Below are 25880 nucleotides of genomic sequence, written 5' to 3'. Positions count from 1 at the left end.
TTTTGGGGTGCAAAGAAAGAAAAGAACAGCAACAGTAAAGGCCAGACTCCCTGGTTCAGTGTTCAATGCCATTTTATTCACATGCTCCCACATTCTTCCTCCCATCATAACCTTGCTGCCCAAGAGAGGGACATATCTTCCTTCATGCTGTCTGGGGAACCAGGGAACAGACCTTGGGCAGGAGGATCAGAGGAGGGGAGAGAGTTAGAATGGGTTAGTGGCTGGGACAATGTTCTGGTTAAGGAGATTAGCATCACCTATAATGAGAGGCAGAGAAGGCACTTGTCTCCCATGCAGCCCCGCAGACCAGGCTCCTCTGGGCAAAAGGGCAAGACTCTGGCACTTGGGCCAATGCTCTCTCCTTGGAGCAAGAAGCCAGCTTTTGGGGAAGGTGGGTACTGAGCCAGGCACTGCTCTCTGCTCTTCCCCACGTTAAGAAGGAGGGCAAGGGAAGCACCATGGAGGACAGTACCCCCAACTGAGGTAGGAGAAGGGGGCTTGAGCCTATGGGGGTCCAGAGGGACAGGGTAACCAGGAACCCAACTACCCCCTAATGAAGGGTCTGGGGTTGAAGGAATCCCGGAGCGCCTCTGTGCCCTTCTCCCCATTATAAAGCTATGAAGTACTTTAGGAGGCTTCCTGATTTTCTATAGATCCTACAGAAACAAAGCCCCTTGTTTTATTGCTGTGAGGCACTGAGGTGGGTATATAGAAGGCTATTTGGGTAACGGGCCTCCTTGGTCTGGAGACAATTAAGGAGTCAGTTGCTTTAGTGACCAGGGCACCTCTATTATTGGACAGAGGTAGGTACTCATACTTCCATCCCGCTCCCCTCACCACAAGATTCCTCCCTGTCTGTCTCTGAAACATATCCCTACAGGGCTGGTCTGGGTTGGAGCACAGATTCTATCCCCAAGTCCAAGAGGTCGGGAGGTTTGTGTGTCCTCTGGGCTCAGGCCCTGACCACCTACTGTTCCTAGGCCCTTGCTAGGGGTGAGGGCATCACTGGAGGTTTAGGCTCAGGTTCGGACAGAACCAGAAGGTGTGGTGAGGGGTACAGTTGAGCCACAGTCAGAATCCAGGTCCAGGACGGTGTGGGGGGCTGTGGCCTGAATGCCTGGTCCCAGCTGGCGTTCTCGAAGGCTCTGGAGGTAACTCTGGAGGGGCACAGGGCAGAGAGGGCAGAAGAAAGGGCCTGGGTCAGAGCCCCCCTCCCACCCTGGCCATCCCATGTGCCCTCTGCCCCATGCCCCAGAGCACCCCTACACCTCCACTCACTGGAGCCAGACTGTCAGCAGGACTCCGGGTGCTGGAGGGGAGCTGGCGCCGGAAGCTGCCCTCACAGAGCCCAACCCCAGGGGAGGTCCGGTGCCACTTGGCCTCTTGCTGACGGATCCGTAGGAGCTGGAGATGCCTTTGCTGGTGGCTCAAGACCACTGCTTGAGAGGGGCAATATAAATTCAGGGAGGCCTCTTTAGATCCTGAAACCCACCCCCAAATACACTCACACTCTAGGGAAACCCATTCAATCTCCCTGTTTCGTGTCTCTCAAACCTCACCTTCCCCCCAGTTATTCTAAAAGAAGCTTTTCTTTGGAGTCATCCTACTATTTCCTTCTGGATATCCCTGAGATCTTCCTTTCCTTCCATAATGGTCCCCAATAATTCTTCTTTGTACTTCCTCCCACAACAATTTCTCTTGTCATTCTTACCCAGACATTTGGCTCCTCCAACTGTAACTTTCTTTCAAAGCCCTGCCCCATTCATCTTAGATGCCTCTGCCCTCTGCCCTCACATGTATTTTCCCCCTTCCCCTCCTCAAGTCTGGGAACCAGAAACAAGAGAAGGCACAGGTTGGCTGCTTTCGGTACCACGGCACTAACTCACCATTGGCGTGGCCTCCATGTTCCTCATCCATGAGCTTCCACTGGGCCAGGGCCCCAAGGGTCCCCAGGGCTGGCCAGGTCCCCAGCAAGACCCAGCTATACCAGCAGAGAGGAGGCAAGGCTGGAAGTGCCTGCAAGCGTTGGCCCAGCCGACTGCCCAGTGCCAGCCCCTCTAGGAAGTAGTCAGCACAGGCCACCAGCACCGCAGCACCGAGCAGGGCTGTGCCCAGAACTGTGAATGGACGTGGCCACCGAAGCGTGAACAGGGCTCCCAGCAGTGCCAGCCCCACCAGCCCCCCGGCCGGCACCCAGGCTGAAGGTGGCTGGTAGATGGGCTCGGTGCCCAGCAGGACCCCGGCACCCAGGGTTAGGCCTAGCAGGAGACCAGTCAAGAAGAGCCCAACACTGCGAACCAGCATGGTGACCAGGCCGCAGAGGAGTCCGATGCCTAGCGCAATGCCCGCGCTCACCTCCAGGCTCAGCTGTGTCTCCAGTACTCGCTCCTTGTGGCACAGCAGGAAGATCACCAGAGCTCCTGACAGCAGGCCGGAGAGAAACATCACTGCCTTGAAGCAGCGATAGCCTGGGAAGGGAGGCAGGAGGCACTGAGATGCGGAAAGCGGGGTTCTACAGGGATGGCTCTGATGAATTAGAAGGGAGAGGAATGGCTAACCAGAGATGCTGAAGACAGGAACAGCATACTCAAGGACATCAAGGCAAAGGGCAGAAAGGATCATCTTTGGGAGGGCAGGGACTTTTCAGAAACTGTGAGGGGATGGGAGGGCAAATCAGGAAGTAAGATGGATGCACTGAGGGGACTAAGTATAGAAAAAAGGTTTAGTTCTTCCTTCCAGGGATGGTAGACAGGAAGAAATCAGCACAGGCTGATTTAGGTTATTGGGGAAGGGTGGAGACGCCTTAAGCAAGGAGGATAATTTGGGAATGGAGTTTTGAGGTAGGAGGCAAGGGGAGAGCATGTGATAGTTGCCAGGAGTCAGAGCTGGAAGGTGAGTGGGCATGGGGGATGGAAGAGCTGGCAAGAGCGGCATTGGCCACACTGAAGGTAGGCGTCCCCTGAGAGGAGTAGAGGTGGCCCAGGAGCAAAGGAGAAAGTTGGCATCATCCTTGAGGGTGACAGTTTTGGGTAGCTGCCCCCCAGAACCCTGGCCCTGCCCTCACCGAAGCAGCAGTAGATGATTCCAAAGCAGCAGCAAAGAGCACACACCAGGGCAGGTGCCAATTCAGGATTGTCCTGGGGTTCCAAGACACATCTTGGGTCTGGAGGCTCTGGGAGTTGTTGATTAAAGGGCCTGGGGTCAGAGGTCATGGCCAGGGGCAGCAAGGCTTCCTCCATGGCCGAAGAGAAGGTGGTCACAGAGGGGGAGGTCAGTGTCAGCTCCTCTCATCCATCCATGAATGTCTTGAGGGGGTTGGGAAACCTGCAAGGGGGTAAGGGGCAGGAACTCAGGTGCCCATGAATCTTGAGGACTCTGTATCTCTACTTCTTTTGAAGAAAGGCCAATTTCAGGAGGGAGAAATTAAGAGATCACTGAAGAAATCTACTGGGCTGGGTTGAGGGGAGTCAGCTGTCTATTTACCACCCTCTGAAACAAGGACATTAAAGTAGAAATTAAAATTTTATACAAGAAATGAATCTTTGCCCCCTGGCTTTTCAGGGTGGGGCTGGAGGAGTAGGAAGTCCTAGGTTTGTGGAGGGGGAGGCCCAGGGGTGAGACTGGGGGCTAAAGGCCCTGCAGCCTGTTCCAGCCGAAAAGAAAGCTTGCCCCATCTGCAGCCGGGACTCAAAGCTATCCCATTGGACTGGGAAGGGTGGAGTTAATAGAGAGGGAGAAGGAGGAGAAAGAGGAGAGAATGAGTCATGGTGGGGGTCCCCTGACAGCTGCTCCAACCTCAGAGAAGAAGGGAAAAAAATCAGACACCAGAAGAGTTTGGGACAAGGAATTAAGCAGAGACAGTAACCCACACTTTGTCAGGGGTTTGAAGCCTCGGCTTCAAAAGATGGAGTTGTTGGGGAAAGAGCGTCCAGTCACAGTCCAACTCCCACGGTCCCTTATGGACTAAGCAGGCACCTTGCCCACAGACATCTCATCCTGGTAGCCTTTGGCTCCTCCCCTTAGGATACTGATGGGACTGTTCCTACCTCTCCCTTTCCCCTGGGGTGGCAGGGCTGCCATGGGATTTGAACTCAGTTCCTGAAAGGAGAACACCAAGGAGGGGCTGGCATTGGGGCACTATGAGAGTGGGGTAGGGTGGGTGCAGGGACTTCCCTTCAGTGATCTTTCGGACATCAAGGTCTTAATAGGCAGGAGAGTTGGCTTGGGGAATCCCTGGGGTTCTTCTCCTCAATCAGCTTGGAAGTCTAGGGACCCTAAACAAGGAGAGGTTGGGGAGGGGGTGTTAGCTACTCACCACCCTGCCAGGGCTGAGGAGAGGAGGGGGTAGATGTGCTTCCCTAGACCCCCAGCTGCATTCCTGCCCGGAGTCCTAGGCGTCGGGGCGGCTGTCGGGAGAGGGCACCCCCAGGGCCACTCTGTTCGTTGCCCCCTAAACTCTTGCAAGTCGTAGCCCAAGCCCTGTAAGCTAAATGCAACCAGCTTGGTGGGTGGAGGAAGGGGACTGGGTGTGTGTGTGTGGGGGGGTGACATCACGGAGCGGGCCCCTCCAACTTTTTTCCCTGTGTTTGGGGGGACCCAGTTTGCCTACTGCTCTAGGCTGAGACCACAGATCCCCAACCATAACAGGGAAGGGTCTTGGGGGAACCATAAGAGGTTTGGGAAAAGGTCTCTGACTATTTAGGCGCTGACTCAACAACTCGAAGCTCTCAAAGACCCTACATATCCTACCGTCCCCCCAGCTCCGGCTTGGTTTCTTCCACTTCCCAGAGAATTGGAGTATTGTCTTTAGGAGAACTTGGTGGTCGGGATCGGGGATCGGGGACCTGGGAAGGGGCTCGTACTAGTCTGGGGGCGTCGGCAAGGGGGTTCATGGGTGGAGAAACTTGCGGAGCAAGACGGGGTTTGAAAGGGGGACTAACGAGAGAGGCGTATGCAGAAGAGGGGACCGACAAAGAGGAAACCCAAGCCGGGTCTGCGTGGGGGCGGGGGCGCGTGTCGACGTCGGCCGAACAGCTTGGTATGCAAACGAGATGCAAAGCAGCATGAGATGAGTGCAGGGATTTTTGGTGCTTGGCTCGGGTCCTGAGCCCAGCGGGGCTACGCTTTCAGTCCTCCGGCCCCGCTTCGTGACGCGGCCTGAGAGCTGCACCTAGAGGAGGGGTCCAGGCCGTGAGAGCTACAGTTATACAGGGCAGTTGGCCAGCTGGGTCAGGGGCTGGGAGGCTGAGGGTTGATGGGAAAGAAGGGGCAGAGAAGGAGGGCCAGGCCGTGGGGAGGCCCGGGGCGTCCTCCCCTCCGCTCCACCTCCGCATGATACAAAAGGGCCTCTGTCCTCGTTACAGCCAGCAAGGAAGGGATCAGTCCGGTGGCTTCTCTAAGCTCCCTTGTTTTCTCTGCAAGGGAAACAGACTGGCTTGGTGGCTTTCCTCTATCTCCCGGTCTCGGTAAAGCCCAAGAATATAGCCAGAGGAGCCCTAAGAATCTGCCCCCAGTCTGCAGGCACTGCAGTAGCGTCCATCTGCTTCGCTTCCAGTGGTGCAGCCTTCGGAGACCCCACTCCAGCACGCGGAGGGCGGCAGCAGAGGGCCCTTTAAGGGGCGGGGCCAGTGCTTTCCCAAGGACCACCTCCTCTGATTTGACACACCACTTGCGGCGCTGGCTCGCGCCTCCGCCAACCGCTTTTACTTGTCCTTCCCGTCTCTTCTCTAGTGACCCCGGAAGTGGAAGTGGGCGCAGGTCGGCGGCCGCGGCGGGGACTGAAGGCGGAAGCAGAGTGTGAGGAGGAGGCGGAGCCGGGGGAGCTGCTCTCGTAGCTCCCCCTGGCCCTAGGCCCAGCTGCTCGAGGGGGAGGAGTTACTGCCGCTCTTTGGTACGTTACCTTCGCACCTTCTACCTAGTTCGAAGGTTCCCTGGTTTTTTCTCTTAGGGGCAACCCCTAGCTCCGCCCTCAGATTTTCCTTAAGGGCCGTACGGTCCCCACCCTTTTCTGGCAGCCTGCGACCCCCTTTCCGGTCTTCTTTTCCTTTTTCCCAAGAGTGACCCCGGGACCACACCCTTTGCGGTACCTCCCTTTTTCCTGGATTCAGGATTATAGCTTTTGAGGGCAGGGAGAAAATAAGGGGATTTGGAGGAATGGGGGAGGGATCAGGGTTGTCGTTAATGTAGTGGCTTTATTGCTAGGGTTAATGAATGTCCCAAAAGAACTTGGGAAAACAAGGGAGATTGATTTACTCAATATATCCCCAATTTGATTATTTAACCTCTCTCTTTGTCCTATCCTTGCTCATTCCCACCTTGATACCTTTGTTACAGGCATCAGAACTTACCATAATGGCTGTGACCTAAAGTCCTCAGGAAGCCCCGGGGTCATGGCCCAGAAGCACCCCGGAGAAGGAGGGTTGTGTGGAGCCCACCACAGTGGTGGTGCCTCCCTCAGGACTTTAGGACCCTCTGTGGACCCTGAAATACTTTCATTCTCAGGACTCAGGGACTCAGAGGGGCCTGCTCCTAATGGTACCCGCTGCCTCACAGAGCACTCTAGTCCTAAGTACACACAGCCCCCAAATCCAGCCCACTGGTCGGATCCAAGCCATGGCCTCCCGAGGGGTCCAGGACCCCCAAGGGATGGGGAGGACCCACATCAGTGTGAAGCATCTTCAGAAGAGTCAGGAGTGGACCAGGAACTCTCAAGAGAGAATGAGACTGGGCACCAGGAGGATGGGAACCCGTCTTTTCTTTCCATTCCATCTGCTTGTAACTGCCAGGGAACCCCTGGAATCCCTGAAGGGCCTTACTCTGAGGGAGGAGATAGCTCTTCTAGCAACTTTTGCCACCACTGTACCTCTCCAGCTTTGGGGGAAGATGAAGAGTTGGAAGAGGAATACGATGATGAGGAACCTCTTAAATTCCCCAGTGATTTTTCACGTGTGCCCAGTGGAAAGAAACCTCCACCCCGGAGACAGCGGCACCGAGTTCCAGCCAAGGAGGATACTCGGGAGGGTGGACGCAGGGATCCCAGATCTCCTGGTCGGCATCGGCTGGGTCGGAAACGAAGTCAGGCAGATAAACGCAGAGGCCTGGGATTGTGGGGAGCAGAGGAACTGTGTCAGCTTGGACAGGCAGGCTTCTGGTGGCTGATCGAACTGCTGGTATTAGTGGGGGAGTACGTGGAAACTTGTGGCCATCTCATCTATGCATGCAGGCAGCTGAAAGGCAGTGATCTGGACCTTTTTCGAGCCTGGGTGGGAGTTTGGGCAGGGCGACTTGGGGGCTGGGCCCAGGTGATATTCCAGCTTCTGAGCCAAGGGTCTTGCTATGGGGCAGGGCTGTTCACCCGTTTTCTTAGGCTACTGGGTGCTTTGATGCTTCTGGCCCTGGCCCTTTTGTTGGGCTGTCTACAGTTGGGTTGGCGGTTTCTGGTAGGACTGGGTGACCGTTTAGGCTGGAGGGGTAAAGCCACCTGGCTCTTCTCTTGGCTGGCTTCTCCCACCTGGCAACGGTGCCTGATTCTGCTGAGAGATAGCAGGCCATGGCAGCAGCTGGTAAGAATGGTTCAGTGGGGTTGGCTGGAGTTGCCTTGGGTCAAGCAGAGGACTAAGAGGCAGGGGAGTGCACCGGTAGCTAGTGGGCGCTACTGCCAGCCTGAAGAGGAAGTGGCTCGACTCTTGACCATGGCTGGGGTTTCTGAGGATGAGCTAAACCCTTTCCATGTGTTGGGAGTTGAAGCCACAGCATCAGATGTTGAACTGAAGAAGGCCTATAGGCAGCTGGCAGTGATGGTGAGTACCTGTTCCCTGTTACCTGTTCTTTGTTCCCAAATTTTATTTTCTATTACGGTTTTAGGGAGAGCAGAATAAATGGAAGGCAGAGTAGAAAGTCAATCTGAAGATTAGTATGTTTAATCCTTAGGAAAGAATTAGACTTTTTCCCCTGTACTATGGGATCTGACTTTACCTTCATTTAAAGCTTTTTGTCATGAGATTCTTTCTTTTAAATGAATATATAAATAATTGAGCCTGGGGTATTAGAGTGTTGGACTCACTCACCCTGGAATAACCAGGTGAAATCCTTCTGAGCAGGGTGGAGGCCTAGTCAGGAAGCCTGTCAGTTTCTCTCCCCTGAACAAATGAGGGTTTTTAAAATACAGGGAAATCTATGTGGCCCAGTAAGGGAAATGTGGACTAGTTGGGGAAGGTTCAGGGAATACATGTGAGTAATTATTCCAGGGCCAGGTGAAAGAAAACAAGCTTTTTCAAAACTAGCAACCCAACTTTTCCCTAAGTGGGAAAGGGAAGAAGAATGGGACATAAATCATATAGAGGCATGTGCATATATATGTCATATATGAAAATATGGTTGCTTCAATTGTGACTTACCATATGCTTGACAGAAATGGTTTAATATAAGCATGAGATCAAATTGTTTTTAGAAGTAGATATTAGGTTGCTGTTTTTAGATGTGATTGTTACTGATATTTCCATACAAGTAAAACTGTATTACGAATATAAGTAATGTGTGTAAATTGCATTGGAGGCCTATTTGAGCGTATGGAACTTGACTGGTAAAATATTACAGTGTGCAAATTACTTCAAGAGTTGCATGACACCAAAGAGGAATGGGCAATCAAAGTTTCCATTAACCATTCAAGGCACAATAAAGTAACTTACCAGAGGACTAAATTAGTTAAATAAGAAATGTATGCCCCTTAGTGGATAGCCAGGGATATTCTGAGTGGGGAACAATGCTTACACTCAGATTGTTACTAACGGTAGAACTCTTTTTCTCAAATTCGTGTCTTGTAGCAGATGTCTTCTCTTGGGAAATACCGTTCAAAAATTCTCATTTTCAACTTACTTTCTTGGAGTAGAGATAGTTGTTCCCTGATCCTCAGTAGACCTGCCCCACACCTCAAAGTTCTCCCCCTTTTCTGGGCCAGAGTTACTGTGGGCTTCTTTCATACCTCTCACTGCCCTTGTTAGGCCCTAAAGTACCATGACCCACATTCTATGAGCTTGGGAATTTGAGAGATTTAACAGCATTCTGTTTATTTGGCATCAATCAAGAGACCAGCTTTCTCTCTAGTTGGTGAATGAGAATGGGAACAATCAGGAAGCTGTAGGAAGTGAGGATTTACTTGTCTTGGAGAAAAGGCTGAAAAGTGGATAAAAAGCCTGTGAGGATCATGGTATGTTACCGCATTTCTGGGACAGAAAGGCAAACTACTGTAGGAGGTTTTGAGTAGATCAGAGAATTCCCTAGTTAGAAAACAATGAGTCTGAGGATGTAGTATTGGTGGAACTCTATGACTGACAATAAAGTTAAAATGTGAAGGTTTAGTATGTGTGTGCCAGGTAGGGTGACCAACCATCCCTGTTTGCCTGGGGTTGAAAGGTTTCCCGAGGCATGAACTTCCAGTGCTAAAACTGGGACAGTCCCAGGCACACTGGGATCACCACAGCACTTGATTCTGTGACATATGCTTCACGTGTATTCTCATTTAATACTCCCAACAATCCATGAGAGAGAAAATATTCTAGGTCATATAGCCCATAAGCGACAGAGCTGGGCCTCAAACCCAGATCTGTCTGCAGAGCTGAAGCAATTAACCATTAAGCTGTACTGACTCTCCAAAAGGGTGGTGAAAGAGAACCCTTTGATATGAGGTTATTTTGACTCAAGACGGGGAGAGGGTTGCAATGGATTTGTAATGAAATCTTTGTGTCGGTAGGTTCATCCTGACAAAAATCATCACCCCCGGGCTGAGGAGGCCTTCAAGGTTTTGCGGGCAGCTTGGGACATTGTCAGCAACCCTGAAAGACGGAAGGAATATGAGATGTAAGTTGGGGCTAGGAAATTGTCAGGTTGGGTAAATGAACAATCTTCAATAACAGAGATCCCTAGACTTGTGGATGGAGGCTCTCCGAGGCAGAGAGAACTGAGGTGGCTTGTGTTTCTAGCTGGCCAGGGGCCTTTGTCCCTCACTCGATACCCTGACTTACAAAGCCTTTCTTCTCTTAGGAAACGAATGGCAGAGAATGAGCTGAGCCGGTCAGTGAATGAGTTTCTGTCCAAGCTGCAGGATGACCTCAAAGAGGCAATGAATACTATGATGTGCAGCCGATGCCAGGGAAAGCATAGGTATGAAATAGGACAGGAATGGGACAGCCACAGCTTAGGAACTGGGTAGCCAAAAACCTTCCTTGTGAGTATTATTGGTAGTTATGTGATACAGATGGTAAAAAGAGTAAAAGGACCCTGAGGTTTTTACTTTTGCCATATTGTCAAGAGATTGAGAATTGGAATTAGCAAGAAGAAAAGATAACATTTCTAGCTGTAAGGTAGAAGGTTGAGGGCAGGGTGTATGTGGGCATATGTAACAACTGATCATTGTTACATATGGAGATCATTTTAGCTGTTGCAGCCATATTTGTCAGTAAGGATGAGACTACAGCAGTGCCCTAAGAAGGCTTCACGAATTATTAAGGAACTGTCCTTATGTTTGGTTTTAGGAGGTTTGAAATGGACCGGGAACCTAAGAATGCCAGATACTGTGCTGAGTGTAATAGGCTGCATCCTGCTGAGGAAGGAGACTTCTGGGCAGAGTCAAGCATGTTGGGCCTCAAGATCACCTACTTTGCGCTGATGGATGGAAAGGTGTATGACATCACAGGTATACTTCTGCCCTCTAGAAGTCTGGGCTCATACATCCTCAAAACTGTGATATTTTGGCTAATTATCTCTCATGCTTGCAGAGTGGGCTGGATGCCAGCGTGTGGGAATCTCCCCAGATACCCACAGAGTCCCCTATCACATCTCATTTGGTTCGCGGATGCCAGGCACCAGTGGGCGGCAGAGGTAGGTGGTATTTCTCTCAATAATCTATCCATTCTTCTCATTCTGAATATGGTTTCAAATGACATGCTGTTTAGGACATGTAGTCGTGTCACCTTTAAGAAGTTCGGGGACTGACTCAGAATTATCTTTAATGTACGTATAAATAGGTAACATGGGTAACCATTTGACTGCAGTATCTCTTGCCTCATCATGCCTTCTGTTTTCCTCTCAGAGCTACCCCAGATGCCCCTCCTGCTGACCTTCAGGATTTCTTGAGCCGGATTTTTCAAGTACCCCCAGGCCAGATGTCCAATGGGAACTTCTTTGCAGCTCCTCAGCCTGGTCCTGGGGCCACTGCAGCCTCCAAGCCCAATAGCACAGTACCCAAGGGAGAAGCCAAACCCAAGCGGCGGAAGAAAGTGAGGAGGCCCTTCCAACGTTGACCCCCCCCCTTCTCTTTCCTCAAATCAATGTCAGGGAGTCAAAAGGGCTGTGTATAGCACCTGATGGAGTTTGATTTGTTTATTTTTAAATATTTTAAAAAGGGAAGATTTTAAGCTCAAATCGTTCACTCAATATTTGTAGGAAGCCCTGGAACCACTCTCCCTCCTCCATCAGCACCCAGGAACTGAATCTTGTCTTCTGACAATACCAAAGAAATTGAGGGTGGCTAGAGCAAAGAACCTAAGGGCCTGGATCTGGACTGGACAATATCTCCCACAGTAGTGTGGGAACTGGGTATTTCCCTGAGGTCTGTATGCCTTTGTTTTGTCCTTTGCTTCTATGGCAGATGACACTTTCTCCCCTTTTTAAACTACAAGTCTTATCTTTTTTCTTGACCCATTTGAGGAGGGAGCCCCCCTCCCTTGCCCCAATATACTAGTAAAAAAGAACAAGAAAGCATGTAAGCCTCATTATAGGACATACAGAGTTCAGAGTGGCAACTCTCACCTTGTGGGTAAGCATCCAACTTCATGCTTGTTGCAGGGATGGCCAAAACTAGTAACTTTTAAAAAGCAGATTCATGCCCTCTGCCCTTGGGTGATGGGGAAGGATAAAGAGGTTCCCGGCAGCCCCCATATGATCCAAGGGTTTGTATTTTTTTAAGTTTGTTCATATTTGTATGTACATATCTATTTAAAGCCAGGGGATTATCTTTCTATAAATATGTAACTGGCAACCTGTATCTGCCCTCTCTTCTTTGCCCATATAGCTGGAGCCCTTTTTTTCATTTGAGAATCTTTTCCCTACTGTTAGCTGAGAGTAAAGGGCACCTCCTACTGGACCAAGGGACAGGGGATTAAAAAAAATACCTTAGAGAATTTTATACTTCTCTAAGTAAGTCACTGTTGCATCTTTCTTCCCCAGCCTTATGAAGACATCTCCTTACCCCTCCTGCTGATCAGATTGTAGCCATATCTGAAAAAAGTGTATCTTTATTATAAGGAAAATACACAACAAAACAGAGCTGGAAGGCAGTGGGAATGGATAATATGGAAAAACTTATAATCAACCAAAAAGCTGCCCAAACATGGCTTCCTGCTGTGGAGAAGAGTGATTTGGCCCTTACCTCACCTGTCTTTCATGATTCAAAGAAACCTGCTCCTAGCAGGGCTGAGCCAAGGGCACCCATTTTCCAGTGAAATTTTGGGAATGTTTGCAGTTCCAGTGCGAGTTTGGGAAAGGCTGTCTAGTTCTCAGGCTTTCAAGATAAAGAAGACAGTATGATGGAAGGAGAGGGATGTTATAGCCCTTGTTCCAGTGTTGTCCCTGGCTCCATCCCTCAGTATTTGTTGATGCCAAAGAGCCGAACCCCATGGAATTGCGGCAACTTAGGCAGCAGTACGCTGAGCAATGAGGCTGTGTTGATGAGGAAGTGAGCAGCATCATACTTGGTGTAGAAGCTGGCCAGGAGGTAGCTGGGGAAGAGAAGAAATAGGTTGAATCAAGTTGGCCTTCCGTATCAGGCCTTTCCAGTGACGTCCTCTTCTATTTTAAATGACCGGTTTTACTGTAATCCTAGGATATCTGAAAATATTCCAGCTATATTAACTATTTACTTTGGTGTTGGGCAGATCATCAGATAGCACCTTTAACTGGAGATTTATAAATTAGTGTTTTTTTTTTATTGTTAATGACACAGCAAATGACAGCTGAAGCAATTTCAGCCTGTATGACTGTTAGATTCCTTTTTGCTTCCATTTCTCAGTCAGTTTTCACAGTTTTACGTCAGTTCTGCTTTTATTTATTCACTTCTTTTGGAAGTGTACAACAATTTGTTTTATTATATGTTTTATCTTTTCTCAGTCCCTTCTCCATTCCCCTACCACCAAGGAGGCAGCAAGTAATGCTTGATTACTGTCTTCTATTTTTTACTGTTCTCCCTAGATTTAGACCCTAGGATACTATACTGTCTTCACAGGGTCTAAGTGAGTAGTAGTCTGCTTTTTTAAAGCTTCCCTGTGGGCCTTTGTACCTGGCTCTTGAAGCATCTCCCATATCTCCCCCTGGACTCACAGTACAATAGGAGAGATGCTGAGGAATTTGCGGGAAGAGGTAAATTGGAGCCCGTAGTCCATCTGTTCCCAATGTGTCAGTAGCCGAGCCTTTCCTTGGTCAGGGGTCTCAAAGGGTGTTCCTTTTACCGTATGTAGAAAGACATACATAGCCTGGGAGGAGGGGAGGGGGCAGTGTGAGGAGGGCAGAAAGAAGTCCTTCAGCCCAAGAAGTATGCTTAGATCCCAGAAGGAAGAGCGAAATCCCCAAATAATTGGTGGTTTTATTTTGTTTTTGGTTGGTTAAGGCCTGGGGTGGGTAAGGGCATGGGTTAGTGCTCACCAAGTTATGGATGACGTTGGTCAAGGTCCAGACAACAGGAATGCTGAAGAAGGGGATGCTGAGTAGAACCACATGCAGCAGTCCTACCAAGATGATGTAGGCCAGCCAGATGCCCCGGCTATTCAGCACTCGAGTGTTGGGGTTTACTTCGCTGTGTGCCACCCCCACATTCATCCTACCACAGTGGGGGATCAGGCAGGAATCCAACTTAATTTCCTCTCAACCCCTCTTTGAGTCTGTTCCTCCAAGTTGTCTCCTGAATAGCCAAAATCCCCTGAACTCTATTGGGAAGGAAAGAACTTCCCCAAAATGCACAAAAGAAAAACTGCAGACTTGAGGGAGAAAACTAGAAGGCAATCTTTCTTCTGATTCTTACACTTAACTGTAACTTGAAGGCTTAAGCCTAGTACTTGCTTAAAGGAGCAATGGAAACAAATGCCTCACTTTACTTTCCTGAAGAAGTTAATAAAGAACCTTGAAGACGTTAACGTACACCCAGAATTTCAGAAGAGGAACATGGGAAACAAGGAACCACTAAGGAGGGATATGGGGTAGAACTACCTTTTCTCATCTAATCCCCACCTTTTCCTCTGGGGTTCGCCCGTCCTGTCATCTCCTTGGCATGTAAACAGGCAGTGTCTTTCTCTCAAGCGTGAGGCGCTGCAAGAATGCACCTAGGGCTTTTGGATTTAACTAGGAAAGGACCTGAGCTACGCGTCTCGAGAGATGAAGTCCTACTCCCGACTCCAGGGGCGGCTCTGATAGTCTGAACTTGGCCCTTTAAAATCGTGTTAGCCCAGAAGTTGATGCCCAGTTAGGAAGCAGCTCTTGCCCGCCCTCTACCTAAAATTCCCTAAACACTGGTATTGAGCCCGCCCCTTGCTCCTCCCAGCTCCCCTCTCTCCTTCATCGGCTCCCCTCAGGGCTCTCTTCAGCTCTCCTCTCTCGGTCTTTAGCTCGCCGCTGCTCCACCCACGCCCCACTTTCGCCTCCCACCTTTTTTCTTTGGCACCCCTTTTCAGTTTCCTGGTACCCCTACCTGCCAACTTCGGAAGCCCGTCCGACTCGGGGCGCGGCGCTGCTTCTACACCTGCGGTCTCCAGGAAGCAGCCGCCCCGGCCCATCTGCGCGCAGCCTACTGGTGGAGCAGAGTCAGGGCTGCCACCACCCATTGGCTACCTGTCTCCAATCGGACGCACAATTGGTCACCATTTCCGTCGATCGGAAGGTCCCGAACCCGCCCTTCTCCTAGTCCCACCTTTCGAGAGAGGTGGGGAAAGCATCTAACTGGAGAGAGGGCGACGCCAGCTATCGACTAATGAGAAGAGTTGATGGTAGGAGGCGGGAGTAAGGGCGGCAGCGATTGGCGGGCTGTGGCTGTCGGCGCCGAGGCGGGAGCTCCCGGAGACGGAGGCAGCGGGTGGGGGCCTGGCCGAGTGGAGGGGTAACAAGATGGCGGCCGAGACGGTGGAGCTCCATAAGCTGAAGGTACCGTGATGGGGGAAGGGCCGGAGCGGACTTCTCCGGAGACTGAATTCTGCCGAGTGGCTTGCGCCTTTTCCTGCGTGTTCTCCTTGAGGGCTCTTCCACTTCGTTTTCCGGCTACTACCGTAGTTCTTTTCTTTTGTGCCTCCCTTCCTCCCCATTACGCCTTCCCTAATTTTCTATTTCTTCTCCCAGTTTTACTGTATCTTTACTTATTATTTTGGCCCCTTCCTCCACCTTTGTTGTCCGTCACTTCCCCGCCGGGTTGTGTAAGTGCCTTCAACCTGTTCCACTCCCTTTTCGTTTCTCGTCAGACTGCATTACGTCAGTTGTCTCCTCCTCTTGGCCCGTGCGGGACCCGGGACCCCCTTTTCTCCCTTGGGTTGATGCTTTTTTTGTCTCTTGTCCAAAACTGAGCTTCCCGTTAGCAGATTATGGCACCTTCGTGTTTTTCTGCCCATCCAGGTCTCAAACTTGATACAGAAAATGCTTCCACTCCCCGTTTTTAGGTGGGGTGATGCCCCCGGGGCGAATTTTGAAACCCGAGGAGAGGCCTCCGAAGATAGGCCTCTGTGTAGAGGCCTGGGCTTTAGAGACCTTAAGAATTAGTAAAGGCACAGATACCCTAGATTGAAAAGTTTTTCGAGTTCTCTCACGCGGTTCTTTGCCCGCCAGCCTTGCCCCCACCACCAGGGAGCAACTTGCTCAGAGCTGTGATAGTTTGGAAAAACATTTCCAAGATTAGGGTTATCTCTGTCCCATTTCATATCGCGGATGGACCCTGCATCTCTTGGTGTCACCACTGGGTGACACTCAACCACAAAAGCGGTTTGGAGTTGTGTCTTGGAAATCTTGGTAGCTTTTTTAAATTTAGATTATTGTTTTCCTGGAAGAAAAGAGTAGTTTCTTTTAGGGTGAATTAATAAAATATCTCTATTAGATGTCCATTCGTGGTTTCACAAGTAGTTTTCCCATCACATGTTTTGGTCACGCCCTGGGAGCCTTTGACAAACCAAGGTGGTGTAGCCCAAGCTGAAAACTTACCCTTTAAAGCTTGATGAGCCTTTAAAAAAAAAAAAGAGCATAAGGAGATTAAGGCTAGGGAGAGGTCCTTTTAGTCACTTACTAGTTGACACCAATTAGCCTTTCTGTGAAAGCTGATAGATTTCTTACTCTTGTATTCTAAACTGGCCTAGTGGATTTTTGTGTTATCCTGGAGTTACTGTTAACTTGGTGGTCCTGAAAGGTGTAGATTGTATCAGTGCTCTCCAAGTAGGATGGCAAGTAAAAAAAGTTGAGCAAACACCTCCATTATGTGTATACTTACTTATATAAATTATGTACTGTCTTGTTATGTATGTTATAAAATATACACAGAAAAGGAACTTTTGAATGAATGAGATAAAAAGGAAATGTGAATTTCTAATTTTTCTTCCTAGTAGTTCCGTTTTTGAAACCCCTAGAGTAAGTACTAGCCTAGTGACTTGTCTTTATGGATTTTGTTGGTTTATGGAGTTCCACCTTCCATAAAAATGTGTATTTGTCAGGTCTATATTAAATTTCGTTTTGATTGGGAAATGTCCTCTGACCTGATTTCAGGTGTTATAGTCTAAGAGAACATGAGACAGTCCTGACAGCCTAAAAGGGATTCACTCTTTTAATCATATTTGCTTGTTTTTGCTTTTTCTCTAGAGCACTTCTTAACCTTTTGGAGGTCACAGATATCTTTGAACTCTGATGAAAGGTATGGACCCTCTCCCCAGAAAAAGGCATGTACATACACTTTGCATGCGATTTAAGGGGCTTTATAAAACTACCTTGTAGCCCTGAGGAGTCCATGGACCTCTGGTTAAGAACCCATGCCTTTAATTCTGACTTCCAGGATGGTTAATGTTTGGTTCCACTGTTGAACTTGGTGGAGTGATCCTGACTTTTGGGTTGACCTAGTGTTTGTCTCTTTAAAAAAAAAACAACAAAAACACAACTTTCTATTTTTCTAAAGAGAATTTGAGGACTTTAGTATAGGATCTCAGAGGAAAGGTACAAAGTTTGAAGTGGGAAGGAAACATAATACCTGTCAATTGATACGTAAGTCCACATCAACTGTAAATTTCTGAAGATTCTGTAGAAATGCAGTCATTCGAACACAGTTGGAAAGAGAGACTGAATTGTGGGTAAAAATGCTCTGAACTGTAATAGTAACAGATTTCCAATCCAGGATGAAAAAAGGGACTACAGAGAAGAGGAGAACAAGAAGGGTATATTAGTGTCAAGAGTGTTGAGAACAGTGAGACATTTGTGATACTGAAGCGTAAAGTGCATATATGTTTGTAGTTGAAGATAGTTTGGAAAGTAAAGTAGGTGAACTGTGTCACTGGAGGTAGATTGGATTGATACTGAAAAGGACCTTTTAAGTTGTGTACAGTGTTTGGTTTTTGTCATGTAGGCAGAAAGTGGAGAGCCTTTGGGATTTTGAAAGGAGGAGCTGATGTTATCAGTTTGTGTTCTTTTAGCATTAAGAAGGATGGGGTCTGGAGAGGAAGATATTTCATCAGTTAGATTTTTATTATAGAAGTCACTCCCCTGCTTAAAACGTTTTAATTATATCTCTGCCAATCTCTCCAGCTTAGTTTCTCACATTCCAAGCAAAGTGGCTTTATTTCATTTCTCAGAATGGCTGTGTTCATTAATTGCTGACATTTACATAATATTTACTATGTGGCAAACGCTGGTCAAAGCTGTTTTTACATGTTAACTGGTTTAATTCTCACAGTAATCCTATAAGGTGAATGCCTGTATTGTTCCCATTTCAAAAAATGGAAGCTCAGAGACGTTGGATAACTTGCCATAGGTCACACAGCTAATAAATGGTAGCTCACATCGAGGCAATCTGTTTCCAGAATTCATGTTTTTAATCACCGTGCATGACTGCCTCTCCTTAGCTTAGTACCCAGAACCTTTACATATGCTTTTGGACTCAGTGCTCTTGCTACTCCCATCCCCCATACCTTTGTTGAAATAACTGTTAGTTGTCCTTCAGATATCAGTCAAACATCATTTATCCAAGGAACCCTTAGGTAGGATGGGTTCCATCCATCCACACACAAGGTCAGGCCACCTTTTAAATGCTTTTATACTATAGTTCTTTTTTTTATCGGTTAAACATTGTATGATCATTGATTGTCTTGTTTCCTACTAGATTGTAAGCTCCATGTGGGCAGGAACTTTCTGTTTTGTTTATGATCATTTTCTTGTATCTAAGATAATGCTTGACACACAGTGGGTACTCAGTAACTATTTGTCAAGTGAATAAACATAGTAAGACCTGGAAAAGGTAGTGGCTTTTAGAATAGGAATGAATTTGAAAGAAATTTGGGATATAGAATTATAAGTACTTACAGATTAGCTAGATGTGGGAGGAATGAAACATGACTCCAAATAGTGATACTTTTAGTCTAGGTTGGGAGAAGAAGCCAGTTTTGTGCAGGAGAAGAAAAGTTCAGTTTGGGGTTTAAGTGTCTTTGAGACAGGACCTTGGAGATATTTAGTAGTCATTTGGAAATGTGGGGTCTCCTGCTCAAGAGCTGAGAGCTGATCAAAGTTTAAAATATTTGTGGATTGCTTACCATGTGCCAGCTACCATTGGTACTGGGGATACAGCAATGAACATAGCAGGCAAAAATCTTGCTGTCATGGAGGTTATATTTTACTGGGGGAAGGGACAATAAATAAGTGAAGTTTATTGATGTATGTCAAATAATGATAAGGTTTGTAAAGAAAAATAAGAACAAGGAGTACAGTGGTAAGAAGGTATTTGAAATAGGATGTAGGGGAAGGGCTCATTGAGAAGGTGATGTTTAAGCAAAGACTTGAAGGAGGTAGAAGAGTGAGCCTTGTGCAAAGTATTAATAAGAGAACCTTAGAGGTGCTCATTAGGACTCTGGCTTTTTACCCTTAATGAGATAGGAAACCCATGGAGGATTTCTGACTAGAAGAATGACATATTCTGACTTAAATTGTCGGAATCACTCTGACTACCTTGCTGAGAATAAACTGTAATGAGGCTCAAAGGCTGAAGAGTTTTTACGATAGTATGTGTGAAAGACAAAAAGGGGTTAGATTCTGGATATATTTTGAAGGTAGAGCCAACAGGATTTGCCAATAATTGGATTCCAGGAAGTGAAAAAGCCTTTGGTATAAGTGGAAGAATAAAAAGGCCAAAGAAGGAATCTCAGTGAATATCAGTATTTACAGGGTTGGGTGGAAGAAGAGCTAGCAAGGAGGCTGAGGAGGAAAGGTAAGAGGAAAATGGTAAGAGAGACAGAGTGTGCATGAGAGCAGTGCCGCATTTTGGTTGGTAAGACTGGGCTTGAATTGGAGAGACCTGAGCTGGCGTATTGGCTCTGCTGTTTTCTGGCTGGGTGATTTTTAAGCAAATTACTGAGTTTCTTTAAGCCTCATTTTCTTGTTTTATGAAATGGGCTCATAGTACCAACCACATGATGTTGTAAAGATTAAATGAGGAACATACATTAAAAGTACTTAGCCCTTTTCCTGGCACGTATTGGTACTTGAAATTTTAGTTTCTATCATATGAAATGTTATAAATGATGTAAAATGTCTCTGTCCTGAAATGTTTACAAACCAGGTTGAGAGATAACAGATGAAAAAGATTTGAATCAAAAATCAAGATTAGATAAATTGGTGGGGGTTTGAGATTTGCAGATACTAACTAATATATATAAAATAGATAAACAACAAGTTCATACTGTATAGCACAGGGAACTGTATTCAATATCTTGTAACTTATGGTGAAGAGAATATGAAAATGAATATATGTATGTTCATGTATAACTGAAACATTATGCTGTATACCAGAACTCACACAACATTATAAACTGACTATACTTCAATAAAAAAAATATATATATATACCAAAAAAAAATCAAGATTAGTAGAAATCACAGGGCTATGAATGAGTAATGTCAAATGTATTTTGTAGTCAGTTGATTGGTCCTTTCTCTGTTGGTTGGCTAGGTAGAATGAAAGGTACCTTGTTAATACTGAAAAATAATATTTTTAGATTGATACTAAAAATTTAACTTTTGAATAGGTAATTCATGCACAAGTTCACAATTCTGAAGGTAATAAGAGTATATAGTAAAAAATTTCCCTCCTATACTTGTCCTCAACAAACTCCTTAAACTAGTGTTAATTTAGCTCTTTCCTCGTCCAGGCATCTTATGTATACACATTATATGGGGGGGTGCATATTATTTTTCACATTAATGTTAGTATCCTGTATACAGTGTTCTATAGCTTGGTTTTTAAAAATAGCCTTACTGAGGTACAATTTCACATACTGTGCAATTCATTCAGTATACCTTGCTTTTAAAATATGTTCTTTTAAAATATTTTGAAGTCAAATGCATATAAAAATGGGTAGGATTTGATATTATAAGTTCTTATTTGAGACTTTAAAAGGATTTTGTCCTACTATTAACGTAATTGTGTCAAAATGTGTAAAACGACTTCATCTTTAGCTATTTTGTTTTTACTCATCTATTTCCCTTTTGAAATAATGTCCCAGTATAGGAGCAGAACCTACAATGTAATAACTAAAGTAATACAACATGGTATAAAAACTGTATGTAACACTCTTATATGACCAGAAAGGGAATATGAAGGTGCTGAGAAGACTGCTTAATAAGCCAGAGATCTGAGATTTGGGACTGAGAACCACCAAAGGCAACGGCAAGGTCAGTGGTCAGCAGTGGTAGATGCTATCCACACTAAACAACCAGTTGTACCAGTCTGTCAGCTTCAAATCTACCAGATCAGCACCCTATGCAGAAACCATCACTGTCTGTTTCCTTGTCGTCTGGAAATTTTTGTAAACTTTTGCCTATGTCTAGGCACAATTTGGGGAAGGAAGGAACAACTCTATTAGAAAGTTGAATTTTGAATTGCCTGAATATTTGCATTCCTTTTTTGTAGGTGGTCTTAATGTTGCTTAAACCAGCAAAAGAAAAAAGGAATGGAGTCTTCTGAGGAAGATTAGAAGTTACAGGAAATAAAGAAGCTGTATTGCTTTGTAAACAACCAACCAACACCCTCTAAACACACGCACATGCGCGCGCGCACACACACACCAAATAACCCAAATGATATATTTAAAATGTTAGGTGATCCCTAAGTCCTGGGGTTACATAATAAGGCTTTTACTTTCTTCTGTACTTTTCAGAATTGTCAAACTATTTGGCGGTGAATGTAATACTTTTATAACAAATCAACAAAACTCTTAAACTAAAATCAGAAGACTTGTTCTCCAGGAAACTGAAAGAAAATAAAGTACCAATATAGGAAAGATTGAATCTTACTTAAGAAATGGATCTTAGAGATCACTTACAGTCTAGATTCTAGATTAATACTATTCAAGGTATGGTCTGTAGGCCAGTGCTTTTTAGTGAAAAGTAAAAAAATAAAAATAGAAAATTGAGTAAACTTTTAGAAACTTCTTCAGCAGTTTGACATCACTGCTACATCCAAGTGTATGATCATTTTTCAAGTAACGGTTTTATTGTTCCATAAAAGTGTTGGTTCACAACCTGGCTGAAATATTATAAAAAGTTGGTAGCCCTATCAGTCTACCTATTTTAAAATATATCAATCAATAAATAAAAATATAGCAATCTGAAATTCAAAAATCTGAGAAGCAATGATTATCCAATCTTGTCTAACCCTTCATCTAGTATCTAACACTTATAAAGTGCTTGTTAGCTGCCAAGCACTATTCTAAATGCCTTATAAGTATTCACTGGTTTAATCTTCAAAACAGCTGTATGTTATGGGTACTGTTGCATTATTCCCATTTTGTAGGAAACTGAAGCACACAGGGGTTAAGTTACTCACCCATGGTTATTCAGCTGTGAGTGGTAAAGCTGAAATTTGAACCCAAGGTAGTCTGAGGCCATGTTATGCTATGCATACACTCCACACTTTTAATAGGTGTTTACCTACCATGTTTCTCAATAGAGGGTGCTGTTGGCTTGTTGAGTAGGACAGTTTCCACATAGTATCCCTTCCTCCCTGCCTGCCCCACTCACTGAATGCTCCATCTGCCCAGTCGGGAAAGAAAAAAAAAGCTCCCCTCCATTTCCAAATGCTGTGGTTGAAAGCCTCTAAAGATGCCCATCATATTCCCTTAATTGTAAAGTTCTTTTTTCTATAGGAATCTGCTTTCTAACTTCTACTGGTTGATCTTAGATCTCTACCTCAAAACTGGTTAAGTCTTTTTTCAGGACAAATACGTATTTGTGCACTGATCTACATATACGATTTTTGGGACCTTCCTTTTGTTCATTTTTCTCCTTGGATGAGCATATCATTTTGCTCCGTAAAATGAGAATACAGAGCCCAGTAAAGCTATTACATCATTTAATATAGATTCTGTTTCTTTCAGTTACCCTTAACTTAAAATTACTTTGGTAACAAATCATACTGTTAACTCTTTTTGCACTTGTAATCGTCTAAAACCCTGACTGAGGTCTTTATCCTGTGAGTTACTGTTGAGCCAGATCCCTGTCATCTGTTTTTTTTTTTTTTAACAATTTTAAGTTTTGAATATAAGTGTACTACTTTATAGTGTACCTTATTCTTTCTAAATTGAGTCTTCATTTTGACTCATTGTTCTCCCTGAAGAGCCAGTGACATCCCCTCTTTGGTTCTGTCAGTAATCTATCAATTCTTCCTCCTTCTATTGTCCTCACAATTAGTCATGTTACTGATTTCAAAGTCTTCAACATAATGTCTTCTGTAGCATGCTGTTACTTTTTTTTTCCATTTTGGCAAAGATCCTTTAATCAATTGTTGACATTAAGCTAACACACCTACCTATTCTATGGTGGTCATACTTGTATGCATGTATATGGTAGATTGCAGTAAACAGTCTGGGATAGTAAGATAGTAAGAAGAATCTACCTTTAGACTATTAGATTCATTCTTTCCTTGTATGAGCTAGTACAGTAATTATTTGGGGAAAAAAAGACACCTTTTTTTCTCCCTTCAGAAATAGCTAAAGATTTATGATAGTAAACAGATACATGATTAGATCAAAATTTTATTAACTTAGGCTGTTTATTCTTCAGAATCTGTTAGAAAAGTCCTCTTGCATATTGAGTATTATTAGGGGAAAGTACACCATCTTTGTGGACCTAGAGGCTTGGTGGGATTAAGAGCAGTAGTTTGGGGTTGAACTTTCTTTTTCTTTCTTGTGTGACTACCTCTTCTTCCCCATCTGCCCCAGGTTCATTCTATAAATTAAGGAAAAGCTTTATTCTTTTTCCTCAGCTTGCTGAACTAAAGCAGGAGTGTCTTGCTCGTGGTTTGGAGACCAAGGGAATAAAACAAGATCTCATCAACAGGCTCCAGGCATATCTTGAAGAGCATGGTGAGTGCTCTGTGGAGGCAGAGTGATGTGAGTGAGGGGATTAATTTCTAGGCTCTGCCATATGGAAGATTTCTTTTCCTTTAGGTTGTTGATGATGTAAGCTCTTAATTAACTGTATTAAAATTCTGGGTCATCTAAAACAGTGGTTACAATGAAAAGAAATTACCCCCTTCCCTTTTAAGACATTGTAATTTTATTTCAGCTAATTATGTTGAAGAGAGTATGGTAAAACAAGTATCATTAGACTGAGGATTTAAAGATTTGAATTCTAATTACTCTTACGCCAGAAATTTACTTGGTAACTTTGACAGCCACTGTTTTCATGGCTAAGTGTCTGTTTTGTTCTGTGACATGAGACAAGTGTCTGCAACCTTGAAATCCATAAACCTAGATAGTCTCTGGTCCCTTCTAGCTCTGACATTCTCTAATTCCACCTTTTTAAAAACAAATAAAAACCACTTCATCTAAGGCATACTGTCATCCCTCCCTAGTTTTTATTTCCATTCCTTTTACCTCAACTCCCTTAGGCAACTATTCTGAAGTGTTTGATAAATACTTTTTGTCTTTGTCCTTGTAAATCATGTAGTGTTGTTTGGCATACAGTATTTTTATGTCATTGGCAGTAAGGCCATACTTACTTAATAAGGCCTTACTTTATTTTTCATTTTTTCTCTAAGTCCTGTGTTTTTTTAAGATGTATTTGTGTGGCCTATGGCTGTGTGGTCATCTAGTCTGTTGATTCTAATTCCTGCATGGTAGTGTATGATATATAGAATTTACCACATTTTGTTCAGTTCACTAGGTGACTGATGCCTTTATTGCCTCCTGAACCACTTCTTTCATGTTTCTTTATATTCTGGTGTGAGAGTCTTTCTGGGGTATATACGCAGGAATGGGATTGCTAATGAGTATCTATTCATAATGTTTACTCAGTGTGACTAAACACAGACAAGTTGTATTTCTGAATTGCTTTATAAATCTCATTATCAGCACATGAGGGTTTTTGTGTATCTCCTTCACAAACCTAAACTTGGCACTGACCTATCAAGTGGCCCGATTTTTTGCTGATCTGTTGGTGGTTTCAATTTACATTCCTCTTATTATTAAAAAGTTTAAACATTTCTTTTGTTCATGGTTCTTTGGGTTTCTCCTTTACTCGTTTTTCTATTGGGATTTCCATCATTGGCTTATTAGTTTGCAGGCATTTCTTCTTTAATTCTAGTAACTATATCCTTGTTTGTTCTAGACACAAATACCTTCTTTTTCATTTGTTTCTTTTTTTGTGGAGTCCTCCCCTAGTTTTGAAAAATTTGTACTTTTTTGCATATTACTTTTGTTTGTGGGTTTTTTTTTAAGAAATTATTCACCAACACTAAGTTCTCCCACATTATTTTTTATTAATGTTATAGTTTGGCCTCATCACGTTCACTTCTTTAGTCCAGCTAGAGTTTAACCTCATATCAATGTTAGGTAAAGAAGAGAGTTTTACCTTCTCCATGTGGAACAAATTTTGTAAGCATCAGTTCTGCCTTCATTATTTAATTTTATTTTGGGAAAGCAAAATAAATACAATTTTAGCCTAAGTACAGTGATCAAGATGGTTTTGTAGCAGGGCTTGACCTGAATATTTTAATATTCTTTAGCTGAAGAGGAGGCAAATGAAGAAGATGTACTGGGAGATGAAACAGAGGTGAGTTGGAGAGAGTAAGGTTAGTCACTGGCCTGGCAACGTGCCACTACCTTGGTCACACTGCTGAACATCAATCATTAGAGGGCTTAAATGCTAACTCATTAGGGGAGCATACAGGGGGAATGAAGGTTCTGAAAGACTGGTTCATTTTGGAGTTCTCATATTCTTTTATTATTGGGTATTTACTCTTGATTTATGCTAACCATCTTGTTTCATTTGGTTTTAGGAAGAAGAACCAAAGCCCATAGAACTGCCTGTCAAAGAGGAAGAACCGCCTGAAAAAACTGTTGATGTGTAACTATCCCTTTTTTTTTATAATGAGTACAAAGCAGACAGTTCTAGGGTTTTTAGTTTCACTCTGTTTACCTCTTATACATTCCCATTGGCTTTTTCATTTCTCATTAGATCATACATTTTCAGAGGGTCTACTTCATTTCAAGTGCATGGTCCCAGTGAAGCAAAATTAAGTTTGTCTCTGGGTTATGTAATAATTAGGAGCTGGAGACTTCAAGCCCAGATAAAGTTTAGTTCTCCTAGCCTTTGTTGTATAACTGTAATAGATGA

The 25880-nt window shown here is 45.0% G+C and overlaps 4 protein-coding genes across 7 annotated transcripts in view; 2 read left to right on the top strand and 2 right to left on the bottom strand.

Annotated features, from left to right (window-relative positions):
- Positions 1 to 54: 54 nt before the first annotated feature.
- On the bottom strand, positions 55 to 4530 carry LOC102537795 (transmembrane protein 198-like). 3 transcript variants are annotated; one of them, XM_015251432.3, is made up of 5 exons: positions 4316 to 4530; positions 3065 to 3324; positions 1887 to 2468; positions 1279 to 1439; positions 55 to 1157 (listed from the first exon to the last, which is right to left on the bottom strand). In XM_015251432.3, the coding sequence occupies exons 2-5, from the start codon at positions 3237 to 3239 to the stop codon at positions 1020 to 1022; spliced, it is 1056 nt and encodes a 351-aa protein (XP_015106918.1). In that variant the 5' UTR covers positions 3240 to 3324; positions 4316 to 4530; the 3' UTR covers positions 55 to 1019. The 3 variants fall into 3 exon arrangements, with proteins under 3 accessions (XP_015106918.1, XP_015106919.1, XP_015106920.1); XM_015251433.3 differs by having other exon boundaries at positions 1279 to 1436; XM_015251434.3 differs by lacking the exon at positions 3065 to 3324.
- A 371-nt stretch (positions 4531 to 4901) lies between these two features.
- LOC102537545 (dnaJ homolog subfamily C member 14) lies at positions 4902 to 12040 on the top strand. Its single transcript, XM_015251430.3, has 8 exons — positions 4902 to 5038; positions 5731 to 5890; positions 6334 to 7799; positions 9749 to 9855; positions 10039 to 10158; positions 10530 to 10690; positions 10773 to 10875; positions 11087 to 12040. Exons 3-8 carry the CDS (start codon positions 6390 to 6392, stop codon positions 11295 to 11297), a joined length of 2112 nt encoding a protein of 703 aa, XP_015106916.1. The 5' UTR covers positions 4902 to 5038; positions 5731 to 5890; positions 6334 to 6389; the 3' UTR covers positions 11298 to 12040.
- A 234-nt stretch (positions 12041 to 12274) lies between these two features.
- Positions 12275 to 14881, bottom strand: LOC102537289 (ORM1-like protein 2). Its single transcript, XM_006218550.4, has 4 exons — positions 14732 to 14881; positions 13693 to 13867; positions 13372 to 13523; positions 12275 to 12773 (listed from the first exon to the last, which is right to left on the bottom strand). The coding sequence occupies exons 2-4, from the start codon at positions 13864 to 13866 to the stop codon at positions 12638 to 12640; spliced, it is 462 nt and encodes a 153-aa protein (XP_006218612.1). The 5' UTR covers position 13867; positions 14732 to 14881; the 3' UTR covers positions 12275 to 12637.
- A 146-nt stretch (positions 14882 to 15027) lies between these two features.
- The window catches only part of LOC102537046 (SAP domain-containing ribonucleoprotein), a 46557-nt gene continuing 35704 nt past the window's right edge, over positions 15028 to 25880 (top strand). For both annotated transcript variants that reach the window (XR_001460502.3, XM_006218549.4), the window contains exons 1-4: positions 15028 to 15180; positions 23527 to 23626; positions 25270 to 25316; positions 25543 to 25610. Coding sequence is in view for 1 of the 2 variants with exons in the window: in XM_006218549.4 (XP_006218611.1) it covers positions 15145 to 15180; positions 23527 to 23626; positions 25270 to 25316; positions 25543 to 25610 (251 nt within the window). In the remaining variant the exon portion in view is untranslated. The remainder of the gene's footprint in view (positions 15181 to 23526; positions 23627 to 25269; positions 25317 to 25542; positions 25611 to 25880) is intronic.

The sequence above is a fragment of the Vicugna pacos genome, chromosome 12 (genome assembly GCF_048564905.1).
Source record: "Vicugna pacos chromosome 12, VicPac4, whole genome shotgun sequence".
NCBI lineage: Eukaryota > Metazoa > Chordata > Mammalia > Artiodactyla > Camelidae > Vicugna > Vicugna pacos.
The sequence above is the reverse complement of the archived record's forward strand: the minus strand, read 5'-3'. Positions and strand labels throughout refer to the sequence as shown.

Coding starts and splice junctions, on each gene's coding strand:
- LOC102537795 (XM_015251432.3), bottom strand. CDS start 3,239: ATGGAGGAAGCCTTGCTGCCCCTGGCCATGACCTCTGACCCCAGGCCC. Junction 1,440..1,886: donor ACATGGAGGCCACGCCAATG/GTGAGTTAGTGC, acceptor GCCCCTCTCAAG/CAGTGGTCTTGAGCCACCAG. Junction 1,158..1,278: donor CTGCTGACAGTCTGGCTCCA/GTGAGTGGAGGT, acceptor GTGCCCCTCCAG/AGTTACCTCCAGAGCCTTCG.
- LOC102537289 (XM_006218550.4), bottom strand. CDS start 13,866: ATGAATGTGGGGGTGGCACACAGCGAAGTAAACCCCAACACTCGAGTG. Junction 13,524..13,692: donor CCAACGTCATCCATAACTTG/GTGAGCACTAAC, acceptor CCCTCCTCCCAG/GCTATGTATGTCTTTCTACA. Junction 12,774..13,371: donor AGCATCTCTCCTATTGTACT/GTGAGTCCAGGG, acceptor TCTCTTCCCCAG/CTACCTCCTGGCCAGCTTCT.
- LOC102537545 (XM_015251430.3), top strand. CDS start 6,390: ATGGCCCAGAAGCACCCCGGAGAAGGAGGGTTGTGTGGAGCCCACCAC. Junction 9,856..10,038: donor AGACGGAAGGAATATGAGAT/GTAAGTTGGGGC, acceptor TTCTTCTCTTAG/GAAACGAATGGCAGAGAATG. Junction 10,691..10,772: donor AAAGGTGTATGACATCACAG/GTATACTTCTGC, acceptor TCATGCTTGCAG/AGTGGGCTGGATGCCAGCGT.